Consider the following 22,770-nt stretch of genomic DNA (forward strand, 5'->3'; position numbering starts at 1 on the left):
TTAAAAAACTTGCCAAACTTAGAGAGCATTATTCTTACTACGGCACCATACACACCATTTTCGGCTGTGGAGATATCTAAAGCTTGACAGGCCTGTTGTGCTTAGTTACAATTGCTAAGGTATGATTGGAAAGTTGCTGTTTGGGAACGGGGTTTAGCGAACAGTCAATCATCGATTTAAACAAACATAAAGAAATCATTTTGTTTTGACCCCATGCTTGATCAAGTGTTAAAAAGCAAAACTTTGCCGACATGCTATCTGTGCAAAACCGCTCTGACATGTTCGTTTCACTAATGGAGATGGAAACGTTGCAAAATTGGAGTGACAGCTGTGGCAACCTGCAGCCTGGGAATAAAAAAAGCCTGTGGCTGGCAGCTAATCATCTGCTAGCGATCAGTGCTTCTGAATATTTGCTCAACTTTTCCCTGAGTGTAAATATCTACCAGAGACACTCCATCTGGCTCACACTGTCACTGTCAGGAGACACTTAACCGCTCTATCTGTGTCTCAGCTGCCAGTGCTCCTTTTTGAGTCTGTGTTTGTGGTATGTGTGTGTGTGTGTGTGTGTGCGTGCTTGCGTGCATGCGTGTGTGTGTGTGTGTGTGTGAACTGTGGTGAAACTGTCCTTGATCTATGCACCAGTCCTAATGCATGCCTGTATGTACATAAATATAAACTAAAAGGACGTCAACAACCAGGAATATTGCAGAGGAGGGATCCAGTTCACCGCTTAGTGAGGTTGACTGTGACCTACAAATCTATGTGATGACAGATCAGTGTGTAAAACCAACACACAACTCTACAGCTGCTTCATATACCAACATCTAGTCCCAGTGGTGTGTAGGCTATGTCTGTGACGGGTGAAGCAGCACAGTAGCACACTCTGCATTTGTCAGCATATGAATGACTAACAGCTTTATTATCATCTCACCATTCTTCAGTGGTGTCACCTAGGACCTTATGGACCATTATGCTTTTCCAAGTTTTCCCTTGCCTATAGTGGGTTATATAGCTTTTTGTGCATGAAAATGGTCTACAGAGTTGCAATAGTCAATGTACACGTAAAGGGAGTACCTGTCGGCACCAAAACGCTTCCATTTGCATGAAATGCCTCGTTGGGGGTCCAGGCCTTATACCTTCTAGACCTACTGACACCAGTACATCCCTCAGTGCTGCCCACCTGCAAGCTGGACACTCCCTGCAAGCTGGACAGGCAGTGCAGCACAAAAGTGCTTAAAATGAAGGCCAGTAAATGTTTGGTGTTTTTTCCTAAGTTTTTAGGGTATGCCGAAACGACAGTGTTCTCATGGAGAAATCTTTGTATGCTCTGCCAACGACAGAAAAGAACCCCATGGCTGGAGGTTCCCTCCACTACTTCAAAAAACCCATGCCCAGTTCAACGCTGGATTGTGCAATGGTTATTTCTGCAGGATGGGACAGTTCCCACTTCACGTCGCCCAATGGGAGACCCACAACTGTTAAGTTTGCATGATTGTTTGTGGACATTTAACCTGGTCGCCAGTGACCTGATGCATTAGTGCTAAGCAGCATATCAACAAGCACAAAGTTTTACATGCCTATTACGTTTGTCAATATTGACATGCTATACATCTTTAGCTCGCATAATTTATCCACAATGTAACCACCATTTGATTCTTCAGTAACTATCAGCACAAAAGTAAAATTGATTCAGATTTACCACCATGGTAAACCAGCAAGAAGCAGTGTCGATCCCCACCTTAGAAGCCTGGTGAAGTCCGACTGTCTGTTTATTCCTTGAATGTTTATATTCCTTTAGTCCAGAAGTGTCCACGGATAAAAGGGTCATAAAAGTATTCCAAGCCCATTGCACACGGTCGACTTCCCTTTCACATTTCTGCCACTTCCCTCCTTCCAACACGATCGTACTCTGCATCAAACAGATGAGGTAGAACTGACTCCATTGTCGTAGCCACAACAGCTTGTTTACATACAGCGGAACCATTGACGTACCTGTTATTTGGCGCGTAACGTGGCATTCCCGGCAAGACCAATCGGGGGAAAACTGGGCTCTGATTGGTCAGCTTCAGAGGGGGATGGGGGGCCTTAAAGAGCTCTGAGCTCTAACAAAGCGTTTAAGAGGGTGAATTAAGCACAGTATAACCATAGATTGTAAGTTTAACATAAGAAAGATCATGTCTTTTTGGAACATTGAAGCTTGTACATTTATTTTAGTAGACATCAAGAATAAAATGATGAACACTAAAAATGGCCATAATATGTCCTCGTAAAGTTTTTTTTTTTCATTTTTAATTAAAAGAATAATAGGACTGAGGAATGAGTTACAGAATAAAATTTTGAGCAATTTGAGATTATGTGCTATGAACAATATATATTTTACAAGCAGATGTTGCATGAAAATTCATATAGTACAAAGCAACCGGTAACTAGCCTGTAGCTGTCAAATACATGTAGAAGAGGAAAATGTAGAATATAACAATATAATAATAATAGAAGGAGTATGAAATGGAAATACTCAACTAAAGTACAAATTCCTTTTAAAACTAATTAAGTGCAGTGCTTGAGTAAATGTACTTGGTTACTTTAGTTAATTTACAAATTAAGAGATAGAAAGGGTGGCTGAAACTATGAAAATAAAATCCTGGCTGTAATAAAGAGAAATTACCCTTTAAAGACCAAGTTTGTCAGTGTTTACATCCATCAGTGACTGCATTAAAAATCCACCATACTATCACAATATAGTAGCTAGATGTTGATAGTTGTGCATGTGAAAAAATAACTTGACCAGAGTACTTGTGTGCTCCCAAGTCGCAGTAACGATGGCAGACATGATGGCATTCCTCCCCTTGCTTGCTCTGTAACGTGTTTAGACATCTGCAGCAGTGTGGGATTACAACATCAGACTCAAACATAGTGCCTATCTTATCATCAACGCATTTAGGAAACATCAAAACATCACAGTATCTCAGACCTCACCTGGTTACACCACCCAGCACTGTCAACAAACCCCTTGAATGTGAGCTGCACTGTTTAGCTGTGGGTGACAGCTGGAGCAAACCGTGGCACCGATGCATTCTGGTTTAGTTTCTTCACAGTGAAATTTTGTGGACAAAGGGCAAAGAATATTGTGAAAGAGATGTGGGTGTCTTTCTTTTTGTGGCTGAATGTTTACGCATCCAAGAGGCAGGGATATGAATGTGTGATGATTAAAGAGCAGGGTCCTGTCTGCTGCAGGCTTAGTATGTGTTTGGCTCTATGGTTTGGCTGTCTGTGTCGGGAAGGTGGGTGTATATCCTGTTTGATAAAACACACACACTTACACACACAAAGACACCACACTACACTACCGTCTGATCTGCAGTGCTAGCCCTGACTGTAGCCCCAGTTTTTGGTGGAAAAGCAACATTATACAATATTTGTTTCTCTTCAGTGTCAGTAAACACAACACAGTGGCCCATGATAACTGTGACATTGTTGGATAAAAATCTGGTTAGAACTGATGAAAAGTAGCATCAACCACAAAAAACAGCAGGGCCATGCCCACATACTGACACTCCCCCACAGGCACACACACCAGAGAGTGTTTTGCCATCAAGGTCTGCTACAACACAGATTGCCACACAGTGACTTTCTCAAAGACAGAAATGTGACTGTCAGTTCCACCAGACATTTATGTCTTTCCAGCAGAGACACAGAGAGTCTCACAGTAGCTTCTCATGGCTGGTTAGCTCTTAGATCAGTCAGTCTCCCCTGTGTCCACGTCACACACTACCTTCACAGGCATGAGGCCAGTTGTTGCTCACCCACTCCTCTGTTGCATTTTTTAAATGTGCTGGATGGGAGAGTTGTTTCACAATCTGAGGGTACACCTGCTGACCACCCGCCCACCAAATTACAAAAAAGAAGAAAACATGGCTCACAGTTTGTGGTTTGTTAACAATGTTGTGGAAAAAGTAATAAGTAGGTAAAATTGTTTATGTCAGCCTCCAACTGTAAACTCAGAGTTGGAGGTATGAATGATATGTGATATCTCCCACTTGATGAATAGAACCACAGACTTGTCAACAAACTGTACCTGTAGCTGACATTACAACAGCACATGCTGATGGATTACTGTCTCCTGACAGTATGTTGGTGTTACCATGTTTCCATCAATTAGATTAGCAGGAACATTTCTGACTTCCAATCTCACACAGCTGTTTTTAAAAAAAGTAGGACAAGCAGCTTTTCCTGTGGAAAAAACTGAGATATCCAGTTTAAAATACAACAACGTGGCTCCGGAGGACCTGCAAGTTCACCCAAAACCAGTAGTTCATTGTTTAATCTATGTTCTTTTCTCTTGTCACTTAATTTCTGTTTTATTCTCTTCTTTGTTGTCTTCTGCTCAGATGCTTTGATGCTCATTGACTCTCAGTCCTACGGGGGGCGCCACTAGCTCGTAGAGGGACCTGATAAAGGGCCACGGTCCAAACATCCAGAACACAAAATGTCCAGTATGAATGAACCCAGTCTAAAGTTCTGTGTGAATATACAGCCCGTGTGTACGTGTATGTGATTATTCAACTGTGTGTCTGTGTGTGTTTGTGTGTGTGTGTCATCGTGTAGGATATGTGCCTAAGCAAACACACACCACACACATAGCTCACCACAGTTGATAGCTCGTGCTTGGCGGAGGGGTATTAGTTACAGGATTGAGAAATTATTTGATTATAAAATAGCGTCGACTGTGTGTTCTTAAGCAACTCATGCCAGCTCCTATATGTGTGTGCCAGCAGGCCGGGCCCAGTAGTTTGTGTGGGAGTGTGTGTGTGTGTGTGTGTGTGTTTGTGTATTAGAGACAGGAAAAGGAAAAACGGGAGTGAGGGTGAGATTAAAAAATTGTGTATGCATGCATTTACATAAACATCAGAGTGCAGTACTTTGTATGTGTGTCTGTGTGTGTGTGTGTGGGTGTGTGCATTCCTGAGAGGACCCTGAGTGGATCAAAGCCGCTGACACCCCAGGCAGTGTCCTCCTGAGGGAGCCAGCTGTCAGATCTGGGATCAGAGATCAGCGGCATCTGTCCTCCCTCCTCTTCGCTCTCTGTGGGGTCTGTCACAGCAAGTTAGCACTTAGCCAGAGGCACTGATCAACAATCAGATTAGGCTCTCCTGAAGTAGTCGCTGTGACGACTGGGCAGCGAGGACGCGACTGTCCAAGGGGGAGTAGCCAAAGAGGGAGAGACACAGCGAGAGACATGAGAAGTAGGGCAATCAGACAGGTTGTAAACAAACAGTTAAGCCTAATTATCCTAACCAGAGGATCCCAAACATTAAAACTTTAAACCAAGGTACACCTTTAACTTTTTCTTTAAAATCTTTACATCTTTTGCTCTGTTGGTTGCTTTTTCTGACTGCTGTGCACCGAGAGAACTCAAGTGTTGTATTAAAATTAAGTAAATATTTCCAAGTTTTCCAAGAATTGCATTTATATATTCCTGATGTGCAACAGCAAATACATTTTAAAGGAGACATAAGACCAAATAGTTAGGTTTTGTATGAACATAATGAGTAAAGATAATAAGTTGTTAATTAACGAATCTAGCGAGTCACAAAATGTTGATACTGAACGTATCAGTAAAGTGTTCACTCACAGCACTTGGTCACGTTTAGGTTAACATTGTGATTCTTGGTTCAATACAAAACCACGACTCAGGATGAAAACCCAGGACTTTGATGTCAAAGTCTGGCGCTTTTATATTCCAATCATCCACCCAACAACCACCCACAGCGACCCTCTCCCTGCAGTTTCTGTGTGGTACAAGTAGTGTTTCCTTAACTTGTAGAAATGTTGCCTTTGAACAAAATGCAGGCAGCAGTAACATTTCTTACCATAATGTAATAAAAAAAATTAAAAAAAACATTGTTAAATTACATTATTAAAACTAAACATAGTTCGTTGGAGACATGGTTGGTTGTATGATGCTGTATGTTGTGGTACATTTGGCCCATCCGTAAGTCACCCACGTTGGTAACCACTGGCTGAAACCGCTTCCTTCAGAGGTGAAACCGAAGGTGAGCACACAGGAATTTTGTAAGAACCCCTCATAGCACAGAAAAACTGTGCATGTCCATGACTATAACAGATATGTCGTGCCTGCATTTAAGCAGGAGGTCAGTTTGTGAACTGTTTTGGTCAGAACTTTGGATGATATTCTCACATGGTCTGACTGCTCACTGAACTCGGGGAACACAGTGTTATTATTATAAATAGGAACAATGGCTACAAAAACTACAAAAATAAGACCCAGATTGTAGAATTATCCTTTAATACCCGCCCATGTAGAGCTTCATGACCTTGAGAATGTGGCATAAAAGCAGTGAGAAACTCTGGGCCAGTGCTTTGAACGTACGGTTCAGCAGGAGGAACAGATTCAGGCGGTCCGACAATTGGCAGAGAAATGTTAATGTTAGCAAGATGATGCATTACAAATCTGCCATATAAAACACTGCACTCCTGGTAAAACTACTCAGCCCAATTTCATTGGTCATTGGCTGTGTGTGTGTGTGTGTGTGTGTGTGTGTGTGTGTGTAATGGTGTCGGGTGTGTACGCACCCCTGACCGTGTGCCAGGGCTCTGGTCAGCCCACCCGTCCTAGATGTGCTGCCAACTCTCACTTGGCAGGCACTTTGAAACCCTTCTTTACCTCTGCAGTGGTCAACAGTGTCAACAGCTCCGTCGGACCACATGTGTACGCGGAGCCTATGAATCAGTGTGACTGGAGCGTTTGTGTGTTCATGTGTCTTTCTAATGGGGTGTGATATGGGGTTTGTGCAAACTGTGTGTGTGTGTGCAGCTGTTAGATGTTTCTTGATGCTGAATTTCTTTTCAGTTTAAAAGGTCAGTTCACCCAAATTACTTGACACAAACTTTACCACTCACCTGCAGTGAGAGAGAAACATGTAGATAGTTTTGATTTTATGTGCAACATTTTTGAAATATCCATCTATGAGATTTTAGCATCCACCCCAGTAAAATGTAGGCGAATGGAATTTCGTTTGTGGTGCTCGGAGCATTAAAAATAAAATATGTTTAAAAATTCAATAGTAACATCTCTTCCAAGAAACAGGGTTCCCATTACTCTCAATAAGCCACAGATCTGACTGTGTAGAGCTTTCACTGGGACTATTTCTTTAGTAGAATTTAAATCCAAAGAAAACTGTTCACAGTGAGGTCTGTGTATTATTCAGAGAATCTGGGACATTTAGACATGTTGCTGTTGACTCTTTTTAGCTTCTTCAGTCCCAATACAAACTCATGCTGTGCATCCAAGCATCGTTCACTCCAAGAGAAGTTTATTTTAAAATCTAGAGAAGATCCCAAAGTTTCCAAGGGCCCAATAAGTCATGCTGAATTTTTTGGGGGAAATGTGTATGAAGTGAGGCACAAGACAGAAAATATTTCCATTTGACTTCCCGTGCTGGCTGTGGTTGTAACACAAACAGGGAATTTGGTACTAAAACGATTGTATCTTTGGAAAACACCCACTTGAATTGTCTAAATTGTCAAAGTGAGGGCTGTAGATTTTGCCCCACGTGGCTTTCATTGAAATATCATCATAGTCAGCATGGACAGGAGGGATAATTAAAAGGGAACCCCTCCAAATTCACACATCAAAGTGTGTTTACAGGTCGTGGGGAGTTTTACTGCATATGTGAAAAGTTGTATAAAGCCTTTTGTGGCTCTGGAGGGAGCTGTATGAAGTCTGAAGACTACAAGTTTGAAAAAAAAAAAAAATCATTGTTCTCAGTCAGAAAAAGACTGTTTTTGCTGATTGGTTCAAATTACCAAGGGAAGTTTTATGAGATTTGGTCTCATTAATGTTGTAATTATGTGGTATTTTATTTATACTATGTGCCTCCTTTTTGTTCCTTTTTTTCTCTTATTTTATTGGTTCTACTTATTTTACTTGGATTAGCCACTGTGTGCACCCAGATTTGTGGTTGTTATTTTGTATTTTAATTTCATTCAAGTCCATTATGTCAGGGTGGAGGCAGAAATCTCAGAGACAAATATCTCACAACTGGACCAATTAAAAACAAACCTGTCAACATGCGAGGGTACGGTCAGTCAGGAAAAGTTTTATTTAGTGGCTGCAGTGTTAACTCCTATCCACCGCTGCCCTTTTGCACCTTGCTCTAAAAGCTCCCCAGAGCCTTCACTTTAGGAAGTTTGAGGGTCAAACCCCCTCCTCCACACACATGCCCAAAAAAACACAGACACACACTCTAAAACTTTCTCCATCTCTGCCCTCCCTCCATCTTGCTCTCTCTCTCTCTCTCTGCCTCTACTCCCTCCTCTCAGCTCACAACTATAAGAGCCAGACAGGACTGAACACACACACACACACACACACAAAATACTCTCTGCTCTCATGCACGCACACACACATGCTGCACATGCATCGAGTGGAACAGATCCACAGTGCTGCACAGTAGTGACCCAGCAGTGTGTGATTGAGAGAGAGGTGGGGGGATTGGGGGGGGTGGGGTGGAGAAAGGCAGAGACAGAAAGAGAGAGGGAGAGAGAGAGAGAGAGAGAGCATTTACTCTCCCTCTCGCCAACTGAAGGGAAGCACCAGTGTGGAGAAGTTGCATGAGGCGAGCGGTTCCAACTGAGGACTTTCTTATCAGACCATGGAAGCCAAGAGGTGGAGGTAGAAAGAGAAGAAGAGGAGAAGAAGAAGAAAAAAAAAGTCCCTGCTGCCTGAACAGGAGACCAAAGTTTCATCTGAGGGATAACTGGACATATTATATATGCACTCCTGTCATGGTGATATCCCACCTGATCGTCTCTTGTTGACAGGAGCCTCTCTGTTTCTCGGATTTCCCAGGGATCAAAGTTTGTTTTCAGAGCAGAGCGCGTGAATGAAGTGTGCGGAAGCAGGAAACATGTCAAACGGACGTTTCTGTCACCTGTTGAGGGGAGCCTGGCTGCTGTGGCAAGGTGAGTTCAGCCACTGTCTGCAGGATGGCAGTGTGTATTCCACCTGTCGAAACGGCTTTGTGAATATTTAGTTAATGTTTAATTCCTCCCATGAATCCACAGATTTCTGTCCAGGGAACAGGTTGGAGATTTTGTCTGATTAAACTTAAAGCCTCATTTTTTTACCCAGATTTTGATCTAAATTTTGATGTTGTTTAAAAGATAATCTTAAGAAAAGCTTAAATTGACACTGGTGTTGCTTTGTTATTGTCTGAAGTGTAAGAAAATTTGAAGTGTAAATCTTGGCGTTAGAATCTGATCTTAAAAGATTGCAGCAGATTTCCCCCTGTGCTCCAAAGCTTTTCCAGTATGAAAACAATGAGATAAATGCTCTCTCATGTGAGAAATCAGCTGAACACTTGGGGATTTAGCTTAAAGAACACATGGCAGGACACAGACACAAAAAAGGAAGAGATTATAACAGACAAAGTCATAATTACAAGGAAGTTATTATGTAATTTGTCACAATTCAAACAATTTCCAAAGTTTAACATGTGGATCAGCACTTTGAAAAATAAAAAACACAACCTGTGCTGACATTATGAATAGCCAGTCTGTTTTCCGCCTCTGCTCCTCTGAGTGTCTTCAAAGCGTCTGTGGCCGGTGGAGGAGTCTTAAAAAGCAGCTCTGCTCTGGCTGGTGCCATTAAACAATGGTTCCCTAGGAGCAGGGAAGCGTGGCCCTGGAACTAATGTTGCCATTATGTTAATGGTTAGAATAACAGGAGACAGCCATTACTGACCCTACCTCAGGCTGCTGTGCAGAGCTGATTGTCCAGCCGCCACGGCCCCGATCGCGGAAGTCCAGCGTTTTGGCCATCAGGGCTGGTTAGGGTGATGGGCGGCAGGAGACAGACAGGAGGAGGCATCTGCCCGGTTATAATCATCCTCCGGCAACTCAATGCCAACCTCCTCCCCTCCCTCTATCCTTGCTGTAGCTGCTTCAGTGGCAGACTGGTATCTGTGAACTCTTTCACCGCTGAAGTGTAGTAGAGGAGACAGGAGAGGTTGAGTCATTGGCCCCAAACAGACAGTTCAAACAGAGCTGAAAACTGATTTGAAATTAATTTAAGGGGTCATTGATATCAAAGTGGAATTGTTTGGACCACAAAATCTGTGTTCAGATGGATTTTGACAGGTGTAACGTCATTGCTCTGCCACAAAAAAGAAAGCTTCTCATCTCATCTCTGTTAAATCACACTGACTATGAGATGGCTCCACAATACTGACTCCATATTGAGGTGGACCTTTGAAAAGCTCTTTCCTGAACCTACCTTTAAATTGCTGTCTCCTATGTTCAAGATAAAAGTGACCAATTTTTCTGTATGGACGAGACTTTATAGTAAATATTTGGATAAGGTCTGGTGTATCCTTGGACAGAAGAATTTCCTCATGTGTGTCAATAAAGATCTAAACTGAACTGAACTGAACCGGATGGGAATAATTTGTAATCCAACCTTAGATCCTATTCATTTAAATTAAACCTTGGATGCAATATTCCTGTTTTGGCCAATAACAGTCCCGTTTAAACTTGAAACTATGTGAAACCGATGCCGACCGGATCTCCAAAAACGTCTCCAAACCGAGCTTTTGGATTAAGGTGAAATTGATGTAATCTCAGCTCCAAAGCATCAATGGACCATCAACTTCCCCTCTTCCGCTATCTACAGCTTGACTGCCACAGCCGTCCACAGAGAAGAGACACCACAATGCATGTCAGGTGCTATTATAATGAGGGATCCTCTCTCGTGTCTGATAGCTCAAAAATCAAAGATGAAGGCCAACGTTCAAGTTTTAATAACAGCGGAAATTGTTTTCTTTGAACGTTATATGAACTAGTAACGCAGCAAATAACAAAGATGAGAAAATGGTGGGATAGCTGGATGTGTTGGCTCGATGTGGCAGCCCTTCTCTTCATGGTGAGGGTGTGAAATGCAGCGGGACCATCTGTGCCGTTGTTGCCTTGTGAGCAGGAGCCAGAGTTCGCTAACCACAGTGGAACTGGCAGCAGCGTCCACTGGGCAAACCCCTGTAGATCCCTTGTCTAAATAAATGAGGCCGCTAGATTAACCAGCTTACACTGTGATGAAAAGACAACAGTAGTCTACCATGCATTGCCCCGAGGATGGAGGGATACTCCTCGTCCGGGAGACCGCTATGAAACACTGGGGTTTAAGCTCGAAAAGGGGAAGGGGGACTGAGGGTTAGAAAAACACAACAGACCTCATGTTCTTTGAAAAACCTCTAAATCAACCTGACCTTCGCCTGACTTTGGCGACAAGGGTGGAGAGAAGGAGAAGAGAAAGAGGCAGGCTACAGCAGCAGCGAGGCATAACTAACAGTTATTTTTCTTCCCTGTTTAATCTTCCGCTTATTTTTTTCAATGAATCCCTTAGTCTATGAAAAAATATCCGAAAATTTCGAAATGACTGAAACGATGAATCAATTATCAAAACAGATGCTGATTATTCTTCTTTTAATCATCAAATGTAAAGGGGGCTTTACTGAAAGTTTGTTTGAGGGTTATTAGCTAATTCCTTCTGCAGTGAGACGTGTTAGCTCGGGGCAGGGCTGGAGGTTGTGATGAGGGGGTTAGTTTCAACCAAAACATTTGGTTGGTAAACCCTCAGTTGACGATGAGCTGCACGTGGTCATTCACTGTGTTAATGGACACTACATGGTTCAAACATCAGACTGGCTTCTCGTTAAATCATATCATCTTGTTTTCTATATGTTAGGGTTAGCCCTAACCCTAACCCTAACCCTGTGTAACATTTTCAACTCTGATTCATAATAGGTGTTTTTTCAATATATACGTAGCTACTGCATGACAATAAAACAGGCCTGAAGAAGAGGGAAATAATTTGAATAGTCCCATTGTGGTTAACTTTATCTTAATAAAACAAAAAAAAGACTAAGAATAACATGCAATAGTAGCACAGTGCAGTGTGGCTGTTTCCACTGTAAGAAGTTGTTTCTTGCTGTGGTCAGCAGTGAGATATTTATATCCTGTGTTTCTGCATGCTGACCTTCTCTGAGTAGAAAAAAAAATCAGACAATTACACAGGATATGGAGCTGGTCATATATCATGAGGGATGATGGATAATTCTCCAAAATTGATGATAGAAGAAATCCATCAATATGTGGGTGGTGGGAGCTTCCCCCATTAGAAAACCAATCAAGATATCTTATAACTATGGTTCTGAACTTTGGGCTAGGGACCCGTCTTCAGGGTTAAAAGATGAAGTTGAGTGGTAGTGACATAAAGACTGGATACGGAAAAAAAAAACAATTTTCAATTTATTATTTGGACTTTTTGCTAAACTTTGCTCTTTTTTCTTGCTAAATGTTGAATTGTTGAATTGAATTGTTTAGCCTCGGCCTGTGACAATTATTCACATTAAATGGAGTCATAAGATAAATGAGGGATTGTCAGATGATGAATATGACAGAAAAAAGAAAAAGCTAACCTTTGCCCCATAAATATGTTTTTTTTTTTTTATCTTGACTTTTCTCTAAACTTTGGTGTTTTCTTTCAAAATGTTGATTAGTTCTGCTTCTTTTGGCCTGTAGCAGCTATTGAAATGAAACAATATGAGATGTTTAGAGGGGAAAAATACTCTTTGTCACTCACTGCCCATAATTCATACAACTATGCAACTTGTGATGAGGGGTAGCAAAGAGACACTCTTTCATTGTAAGGTCACACAAGCCAAAAGAAAGTTGGGAATCACTGATATAACACCTATCCGAGATCTGGAGGACAGCTCAGCGACTCGGAGAGACTGAAAAAGCAGCTGTGAACTGTGAATAATGTCCAGCAGTCACCTAAATATGTGAAACCTCTGAGCTACTGTAGCATTTAATATTTCTGCTCGCACACACAAAAACACACTTGTGCACATCACTTGTCATTGCAGCACATGAAGACGCCTCACCCTCCCACCCCCACCCCCCTGACCAACTTCATTCACCTCTTCAACCACTCACAGACAGAGAGAGAGAGTGAGAGAGAGAGAAAAAAAAAACAAAGACAGAAAAAAAAGAAGGGGAGGAATCTGAAATCCATCCAGGAGAAATGAGCCGTAAACATCATGGCTTTTTCATGAGGGGAGGGGGAGGTGGGCCAGGAGGGCACGGGCGAATTCGGGGACAGTTTGGAGGGTTTTGTCCCGCAGCACTGGCTTTACAGTACACAGGGGGTAGCCACACTGAAAGAAATGGGATGAGGATGCAGTAAAAAAGTAGGAAACACATGAGGAAGTAGTTAAAATACCGGAACATGGAGGGCTTTGCCATCAACTCAGTGCACCAACAACATTTTCCCTGGGACAAAATAGATTTTCTTTCACCTCCACTGCCTCCACTTTGGCAGGTTTAGTTATTCTCCATTAAAAGCCTCAATAGAAGTAGCTACGAAGCAGACAAAGGTGTCTCTCTCTAATGAATGAGGCATTGGGTTGACTTAAACGTCAAGCGCTTGATTCCCTCCACAAGCCCTGAATCAAAAGTGCCCGGATCTTGTTCTTGTTTTTACAGGATAGCTCCAAATAAAGAAGTACATAAAACTCTATTTTGACTTTGGCACTGTGGATGAGACATGAGAGAGGAGACCGACGGCTGCCAAACCGTAATCACAAATGCAAACAAACAAACAGAGTGCAGCCTGGAGGTCCTTCATAAATGGTATCCCTTCTGCAGTCTACTGTAAATCAATGTGTGCAGTGTGTTTTTGTGAACGTGCGTGCGTGCGTTTGTGTCAGTGGAAACAGGATGAATATGGGAACTCAAAGGCAGGTAGATTACTTTGGCCGGTCATCAGTCGGATGAAGTGAAGGCCAGTGGCTGCGGCAGAGTTGGTGGTGATGACAGACCGACCGTCCAGACCACACGCAGGTCACAGGCTGCTGCACTGACCCCTTGTGGCAGAATTGTAGAATGTGGACAAATGGGGAGGGGGGGCCATCACAGTTGATTGTAAACTCTCTGTGTGTCGTTAAGGCAATCCAAGTGACACATGCACATCCATTTGTTTGTGTCCCATTCTAGTAAATGGGGAAATAGCCTGTAAAGATTTACTGGTTCTGATGCTTTAGCAAACTATTAACATACTAGGTGTTGACCCTTGACCTTTTTCGGGTGCCAAAGATTAGTAACATTTAAAACCTGAGTAAAAGGATCTTTGATTTAGGGCCAAAACCAGGAACTGTTTTTATTCTCAATTAATCTGTCAACTATTTCTCAACTGCAATGATTTCTCAATAAATCAATTGTTTAAATCAATTGTTTGGTCAATAAAACATCAAAAAAGGGGAAAGTTCCCATCACAATTTCTTACAGCCCAAAACTATGTCATTAATTGTCTTGTTTTGTTTGAAATATGATGAATTTACTGGAATGTAACTGATATTTCAGAAGCTGGGACCATCAGGTGTTTGACAAATGGTGCTTGAAAATTATTTAAACAGTTAATTGATTATCAAAATAAAATGGCAATCAATTTTCAGACTATTGATTAATAAATTAATCGATTGCAGTAGTTATGAGACAGTGTGACAGTTGATGTCAGTGAGCTTTCATATTTGTCACCTTCAGATTTATAATAAAATGCATTTTGTTTTGTTATATTTTCTAGGCAAACCTGAATTCTACACACACTGTATATACTGTACAATGCATCGTAAAGTTAAATGCAACTATTCATATCAGGGTTGAGTTTCATTCGCAAAAACAAAACATAAAATCTATTTTAGATGCACTGCGCACTACACAGTGACAGGGAGGTGCAGACTGCATCGGGGGGATGTTTTAGGGGCCATAGTGGAAAAATAAATCAGTGGGAACCATTTCAGGGTAAAACTAATGATATTTGACTGCCTATGTAGGAAGTGAATCAACTAAAATAGTCCCCCAACTCCTCCAAATTGAGATGGGGGTTGGATATTATCATATGTATTACAACATCGCCTCACTTGTGGTTGGAATAGGCTCTTTTGTAGAGGAATAGTTAAAACCCCACGATGAGCAATTTTGTTTTACTAAGCTCTGCTTTTATGAGAACTCTTTTAGTAAATGCAACCATATGCCCAACTGGAATGAGATCCAAGAGAGGGAGAGGGGCTGAATGACAAGTGACCTCAAGAATCACTCTATAGAAATGCTCTGGCAAAAACAGAAACTCAAATATAGCAGCCCAAATGACTCCACATCACATACTGTGACTCAAGCCCCTCTGTTCATTCATTGTAACCACTTAGGCAACATGTTGCATGCAGCTACAAAGGCGGGATAACACAAAACAGGCCGACTGAATGACTTGTAAGGAGCAGTGGAAATTAATTAATCCTGATTAGTATTTCTGCTCCGAGTTTTCCTGTGGGAGCGCAGCTGGGTCCGAGTGACCGGGTTCCCTCGCCAGCTGCAGTGACATGGAGCATAAACAAACACATCACTGCGTGGGGAAAATTGCAAACATGTTTCAGTGCCAGTGACAGGAAAAAGAGGTATTAATCATATCAACAAATAGACTCAAAGGGGGAGAGATGTGCCTTGAGCTTAAATCTGGTCTGTGACTGTATAGTTCAAACAATCCAAACTGTACATATGTGCTTGTGCGTGTGTGTCCATGTGTGTGTGTATCAGGTGGAAGGATGCTTGGAAATGACTGAGCTGCACACATGTCTGTGGTTGTGGTCAGCATATGGGACGCATTCCAAGAGTGAGGGGAACAAAAAATATCCTCCATCTGACACTAACAAGGTTAATAAACGCTGATCAGTCAGCCACCATTTTGGAGCCTTTCACAGAAAAATCCAGCGGCAAGTCCGTGTCACACACTTTCCATTCAGGAGTCCTCATTTTCCCTCTGCGCCATCTGCTCAGTCAGAAGTGAACAAACTGATCCACAGCTCACTCGCTGCTCAACTGCAGGCTCGACAGGTGATGTGCTCCCCATGTGCATCTAAAGTCAAAGAGAGAGAGAAGTGGAGTGAGATTACACCCATAAAGCTGTCTGTCCCGGGAAAGTTTAGAAAGTGAGAGAAGGAATGCAAGAGCTGCAGGGATAAGAGAGAGCATGAGGGAATAAGAGAGAAGGAAACAGGGGGAAAAGCAAGCTGGAAACCCGGACTTTACGGCTGCAACTAATGAGTAATTTCATTATTGATTAATCTACTGTTTGTTTTTTTCATGATTAGTTCATTAAAAATGGTGAATACACAGTATTTACAATTTCTCAGTGACCAAGGTGATGAATTCAATCTGCTTGTTTTGTCCAACCAGCAGTCCAAAACCAAAGAAAAACAGCTGGAACCAGACAACATTTGTCATTTTTGCCTGAAAAATGAAATAATTAATCCATTATACACAAATTGTTGCAGCTCTGGCTGATTTAAAGCAAAAGTTTGACATTTGAGGAAATACTCTTATGGCGGAGAATCAGATGAGAAGCCCAAATTCAGAAGCTGGCTGGATTATTTTAGCATAAAGACTGCAAACAGGTGGAAACAGCCAGCCTGGCTTTTTTGTCTACAAGCACCTCTAAAGCTCACTATTAAACACATTATATTTGATGTGTATAATCCATACAAAAACCAAAGTTTAAATGAAGGAAGGAAAGCGTAAAAAAGTACAAGATGAAAACAAGAGAAAAAGTCAGAGAGAAAACAGGAGATGGAGGCATCTGTAAAAACTCATCCCCCTTTGCTTTTTGACATTTGTTTTGGGAGGATGAAACTGAAGCAATAATTTTCACACACACACACACATACACACACACACACACAAAAATGCACACACAAATTTGCTCACACAGACCCCAGTGGGTTTCCTCATTTTGCAACCATGAATCCAATCAGAAAATCTTCTTGCCCTCGTCTGGTCTGGAACCAGATCGGAGCGCTCGGCCTCGCCATGTTGCCAACGCACACATCTCTGTGGATTGAGCAAAAAGTGCAGCCGGTTATGACCAATGACGGGCAGACAGACTGCAGATGTGCACACGCCAGATCGATCAATGTTATACTCAAGCGAGAACATTCATCATCATAAGTGTTTTTTGAGTCAAATTTTCAACAGATGTGTTTTGGCTTGGTCGGCTGCTGCTGTCAGTGACCTACTGTGACCCACTGATTCCTCTCAATGGCAGAAATGCATATTTACTGTACAAAGAGTGTACACTCACCTACACACACTCACCTACACACACACACACACACACACAAACACACACCTCCTGCTTCCAAGGAAAACCCCAAAACAAAGTGTGTGTGTTGCAGCTGCAGGCCGATTGAAGTGACAAGCCAAAACTGTCTGCACTATGGCCAACCTGATTCACTGCAATGTATGTTTCCTATAGCACAGACTCAACGCTCATTACATGGAAAATTTACTAAAATTACAGCCTGCAGTCAACCAGAATTGTGTTTATATGTAACAGACAGAAGATGTGAATGTTCCCCTATGGCTTTTTACTTGTTCCTTTCATTTTCTGATGAAGGAAGCTGATAATCATCTCTGAACTGCATATTTTTGGGTTTTCCTGTTTCCCACGTCCACCCTTAATCAGCCTGGAAATCTAAATGAAGCCTGTGATTATTTACTCACTGTTTTTGACTTTCTTTTCCTCTGTAGCTGTGTTTGTGGCGGGGGCAGGGAGCAAACTTTGGGAGGTGCCCACAGCCTCCTTCACTTCCTCCTCCAACCTCAGTGAGAGCCTGCAGTGGGCTCCTCACTGTCAGTACCGCCACCTACAGGACAGAGTGAGAATCACAGCAGATATCCCCCCAAGACTGGATGGCACATGGGTGTCAACAAGGTGAGGTTTCATGGAGTTGTTGTACCAACAATGCGCCTATACAAGATTATCCAGTTTCAATTCATGCATTTTTAGATCACTTTAAGAAGCAGACAGGTGAATAAGTCAAATATGAAACTGATTAGATTAGTGCAGATGCTTCCATAGAAAGCATTAAGGGGTCACTAAATGGCTTGTAGCATGAAAATTATGTGAATCACATGCTATGACCTTCACAAATACCAGATGTCAACCTAAATCTGTGAATTTGGACAAATATGTTGGACAGCGCTCTCCTCCGCCATCATCAAATATGGGGAAAATATTTTGGAAGAGTAACGTTCATTCCTCCAGTCACACAGATTTGGAAGATCGATGCCAAGGAGCATGAGGCACTTTATTTTATTTTTTTCCTTAAATATGTCACCTGTCTGTACACTGCTATAATATCACAATTACTTTTACCTCATCTATTCATATATAGTGTCTTTTTTAACTATTAAACTTCGAGTAGATTAATATCACTTTTTATCAAAGTCATTATTTTCCAGCATTTTAATTGAGGCAGATGTGGCCAGAGCTTTAGACTTTGACTTGAGTCAGACTTAAGTCACACAAATGAAGACGACACAACACTTGGAATTGACTCCCTTAAGGACTTGACTTGACTTGAGACTAGGAGCCGTATGTTTTGACATGATAAAAAATAAATAAATAAAAAGTGCAGCATGATGCTGGTGTTGCAATATCATAACTCTTAATTATCAGGCCAAAACACTGAAAGGATTTGGTTTCAGTTACAAACACTATTAAAAGATTTGGATTAAACCTGAGCAGCTGTCATAGATTGTTTGCTTAGGCACGTCAAAAGTATGTCTTGGTGGCCAAGCAAAGCTCAGTCCCTGGCTAACATGTGCTTGGTGATGCTGGCTTGATATGAAGGTGCTTTGATAACTGGCAAGGAGAAGCGTTTTGTTGGCACAGGTAATATGGGTTTCCAACATGGTAGCCAAAGAGTGTTTTTTTTGCTTCGGAGGGCTGTGCTGAGTTGGACTGCAACTACTGATTATTTTCATTATCGATGGTGATGACTGGCCAGTTATTTTCTCAATTAATCAATTAAACATTTTCTCCATAAGATGTCTGAAAATAACACAAAATACCCACAATCATTTCCCACAGTACAGGCTGACATTACAGATGTCTTGTTTTGTCCAAGCAACAGTTTAAAACTCAAACATCTAACTACCTGCTTTTAACCATTTCTATCCCTCTGTGCTCAGATGTGAAGTTCGGCCTGGTCCAGAGTTCCTCACCCGCTCCTACACCTTTCACCCCAGCCGTCACTTCCAGGCCCTGCAGCACTACTACACCGACAGCAGCTGTGAGGACCCGGCCTACACCCTGATGATCAGGGGAAAGCTTCGTCTGCGCCAGGCCTCCTGGATCACCCGTGGAGGCACCGAAGCTGAACACCACCTCAGCAAGGTGGGCATCATGGTTCACAGCCTGGTGGCCAAGCAGAGGCTGGCCTCCAGGCTGCCACCGACCTGTGTGGGTCTGACCCTAGGTCGGGTGGCGCCGGGGAAGCTGTATGAGCTGTACAACACGCGGGCAGGGAGAGGGTGTCTGGCAGCACTGGGCTTCTCCATGATGGAGATGGGTCTGGTTCGGGTGGAGACGCAGCACCACAACAATGGAGGGAAGATCCAGGAGCTGTTTTTAGGGGATATCAACACTGACTGGACTCAGAGAACTCAATACAGACCGACAGGGTACCAGCAGCCACTGCAGAACGCCATGGTGAGACATATATGATGTATTGTTTTTTTATTTGTGTATTTATTTGACTAAAAGACTGAATACAAGAACAAGCAGAGGTATTAACAACATCTTATACTGTGTACTCCCAAATTCAGTTCATTCATTACTATCATAATGACAAATTAACACAGAAAATCCTAACATCTGAAAAGCTGAAACCATCAAATGATTGTTCAAGCATAAGATAAACAATTAATAATCAAAACTGTTGCTGATAAAGTTTCAGTCGATTAACCAATCAATTAATCATTTGATTGACTAATCATTTCAGCTTTAAATAATAAATAATAATACTACATACAGTGTATGTAGTAATAATACAGGATTTTTGCCTGAACATAATAAACCATTTAGAGACAGTCCCTTGAGCTTGAGATTTATCATCCTGACATTTTATATGAGATGAAGCAATTTATCAAAAAGATTAATACTAATATTAATATCAAATAACAACTTGAGTGATAATGAAAATTAGATTAGGCCCTAAAACCCACTGTCTCACCTCTCCCTCCCTTTCTGCAGCATCACATCCACCCCTGCCCTGTGTGTGCGCTGGTGTACCGCTCCTCAGAGCAGCGCCCCCCGGTGTTGCCCCGCAGCTCTGCAGCTTCTCTGTCTCTGGCCGGCCGCTGGGTCAGCCAGCACTGTGAAACCCGTCCCACTGTCCTCTTCCTCACCCGAGACTTCACCTTTGACCCTGACCAGCACGCATGGGAAGGCATCTACCGGCACTACTCGGACCCTGCCTGCTCTCAACCCACGTTCACCCTGAGAGCCTCGGGCCACTACGCTCAGGGAAACCCCTCCGCCAAGGTCTCAGGAGCCACTGAGTTTGTCTTCAAGGTCACGAAAGTGAGAGTCACAGCCGTGGAGGAGCCCACAGCCAAGCTGCTGAACGGGACCAGGCCAGGAAAGTGTGGTCGGGCTGGAGGCTGGAAGGTCGGGGTGGAGCAGGACCTGACCCCCACAGACGGGTGCACGGTGCTGGGGATCAAGCTGCCACATAAGGAGTACGAGCTCTTCAAGACTGAGCTGGACCACAAGAAACACCCGCTGCTGTTCATTGGTGAGAGGCCGACTGATGGGTCCAGTCCTGACAGACCGCAGAGGAGGCCCACTTCCTTTCAAGCCCCCATGGTGCTATGCGGCGGGGGGGAGACACAGCCCTCACATCGCTATGAAACAGGATTTAACAGCAAGCAAGTCCAGTTAGTAGCCAATGGGACAGAGAGACTGGCACAGCTGGTGTTCCTGGTGTTTGGATCTGTGCTGTGCAGCTTGTTCTGTGTTTATTAGAGACATTGTTCACAAATGAAATCTGTTACACAGCTGAAGTCAGTGATGGACATTGTTTTTCTGGCAGCTTACGTTCACTCTCCATATGATGACGACCACATGTGTGATGGTCAAGAAATATCATGAGACATTCAGGAGAGTTCAGTAATTTTCGATATCTGGCCTTCAGATGCTGCCCGTGGGTTCACTTCACTTTGACTCTTAACTTCAGTCACAATTCCGCCTAAAACTAATCTGTATATAAACCACCAACATATTCAAGCGCCATCATTTCAGCATGTAAAAATATATTCTTTTAAACAATCTTCCTTGTGTATAATGTTCAAATAGATGCTCTCACTTCACAGATCAATACTTTTCTCATTTCTGGGTAAACGCTGTTTTCACAGCGTGTTGTTGTTTTTACAACAAATCAGTGCTGGAATGTGGATCACTTATTTCCACATCAAAATGAATGCCATGGACATTCCAGTGGACTATTCACCAAGATGCAGTAAAACTAATGCACTTTGTACAGAACATTTTTTATCAACATACTGGAAAGTAAAGAAACCAGAAAGTAGAAAATGTGTTGTCTGCAGCTACCAGCTTGATTAGTCTAATGCCACTGTGGTGTGAAATGTTGCTTTATCTCTGTCCGTCCTTCAAAGCAAGTGCATTAGTCTGCTTTTCTATCAGCAGTCAATCTAAACAAATCAGACAAATATTTATTTTAACCATTTATACTGTACTTTTTGATTAAAAAAGACAGATGTTGGTCTAATATTTTAGTTAGTTTCGCCTTTGAATAAGTGATTATTTTGCACGTATGTGTATTAAAAATGGCTTTTCATGACATCTTGTGTTCAATTAGTCTTTAAAACAAGACTATGCCGATTTCTCACTCTCCACTCTGCCACACCTCCTAATCAGCTTCACTGTCTTCACCTGTTGCCCCCAGCTGCAGTCGATCCCCAATCAGACCATTATATATACATCCCCGGTTCACTCGCTCCTTGCCAGATTGTTCTCAGCGTCATGCTTGACTTTCCAGCGATTATCCCCAGACTGACTTTCTGTTTTCAACTCTGCTTGCCCATGACCATCCTCCCCCATCCTCGACTCCTCATACCCACCTGTGTGTGTTCTCTCTGCTGGTATTACAATAGAGCTCAATTCCAACTATCTATCTGTTTAGTTGTGCTGCATGTGGGTCCTATCACACCCAGTTACAGTTAGCTGCTTTGTGAGGCGCAGGATCCAAGCACATCAGGGCTTTGAGCTAAATGCTAACATCAGTGTGGTAACATGCTCACAGTGGCAATGCTAACATGCCGATATTTAGCAGGTATAAAGCAGATTCACCCACTGTTGGGCAGACTGGGAGGAATTGGAAAACCTACTGTTATTCCATCTGGAAATGTTTGCATATTATTCCAAGATGGTTAGCCACACTGTTAGCCTTGTAGTCATATCATTTAAACAGCCTAAATTACTGTAGCTACTTTTGTGGTGTTATTTGGAGTGATTTGTTCTCAAGTAAAACCAGATATAAACAAACTGTGTATAGCCCCTTCAAAAGTAGCTGAATTAATTTTATTACAGATTTTATTGAATGTAACTGCCAGCAATATCACAGCCCTTTACCAGTGTTTTCTTGACACTTGACACATTCCCAATATCTCCAACTCAGAATTACACCACAGATGTTGACATGGAGTCAATTTTTCAGTCTTTCGTAATTACAATCTAAACAATATTATCTAAGTAATATAATCTGGACCAACCGACTGACCCAAATAAAAATGAAACCTTACTTATGATTTGTCCCAAAGCTGCTGTTTTGTTTCAAG

At 42.3% G+C, this 22,770-nt stretch overlaps 1 protein-coding gene and 1 long non-coding RNA gene across 2 annotated transcripts; one reads left to right on the plus strand and one right to left on the minus strand.

Annotated features, from left to right (window-relative positions):
* Nucleotides 1–8,570: 8,570 nt before the first annotated feature.
* apcdd1l (adenomatosis polyposis coli down-regulated 1-like) lies at nucleotides 8,571–21,773 on the plus strand. Its single transcript, XM_023414016.2, has 4 exons — nucleotides 8,571–8,985; nucleotides 17,656–17,839; nucleotides 19,102–19,621; nucleotides 20,165–21,773. The coding sequence occupies exons 1-4, from the start codon at nucleotides 8,907–8,909 to the stop codon at nucleotides 20,936–20,938; spliced, it is 1,557 nt and encodes a 518-aa protein (XP_023269784.1). The 5' UTR covers nucleotides 8,571–8,906; the 3' UTR covers nucleotides 20,939–21,773.
* On the minus strand, nucleotides 15,485–17,716 carry LOC147818704 (uncharacterized). Its single transcript, XR_015437717.1, has 2 exons — nucleotides 17,629–17,716; nucleotides 15,485–15,985 (listed from the first exon to the last, which is right to left on the minus strand). It is a non-coding gene; the product is annotated as an uncharacterized LOC147818704 (long non-coding RNA).
* Nucleotides 21,774–22,770: the final 997 nt, after the last annotated feature.

Source organism: Seriola lalandi, unplaced genomic scaffold (assembly GCF_002814215.2).
Source record: "Seriola lalandi dorsalis isolate HSWRI2012SDOR001 ecotype SW California unplaced genomic scaffold, Sedor1 jcf7180002054520, whole genome shotgun sequence".
In the NCBI taxonomy this organism is placed as follows: Eukaryota; Metazoa; Chordata; class Actinopteri; order Carangiformes; family Carangidae; genus Seriola; species Seriola lalandi.

Bases quoted from the DNA above. Each gene is read 5' to 3' on its own strand.
- apcdd1l (XM_023414016.2), top strand. From the start codon at position 8,907: ATGAAGTGTGCGGAAGCAGGAAACATGTCAAACGGACGTTTCTGTCAC. The intron at 17,840-19,101 runs GTGAGGTTTCAT...CTCTGTGCTCAG, and splicing joins GGCACATGGGTGTCAACAAG to ATGTGAAGTTCGGCCTGGTC. The intron at 19,622-20,164 runs GTGAGACATATA...CCCTTTCTGCAG, and splicing joins AGCCACTGCAGAACGCCATG to CATCACATCCACCCCTGCCC.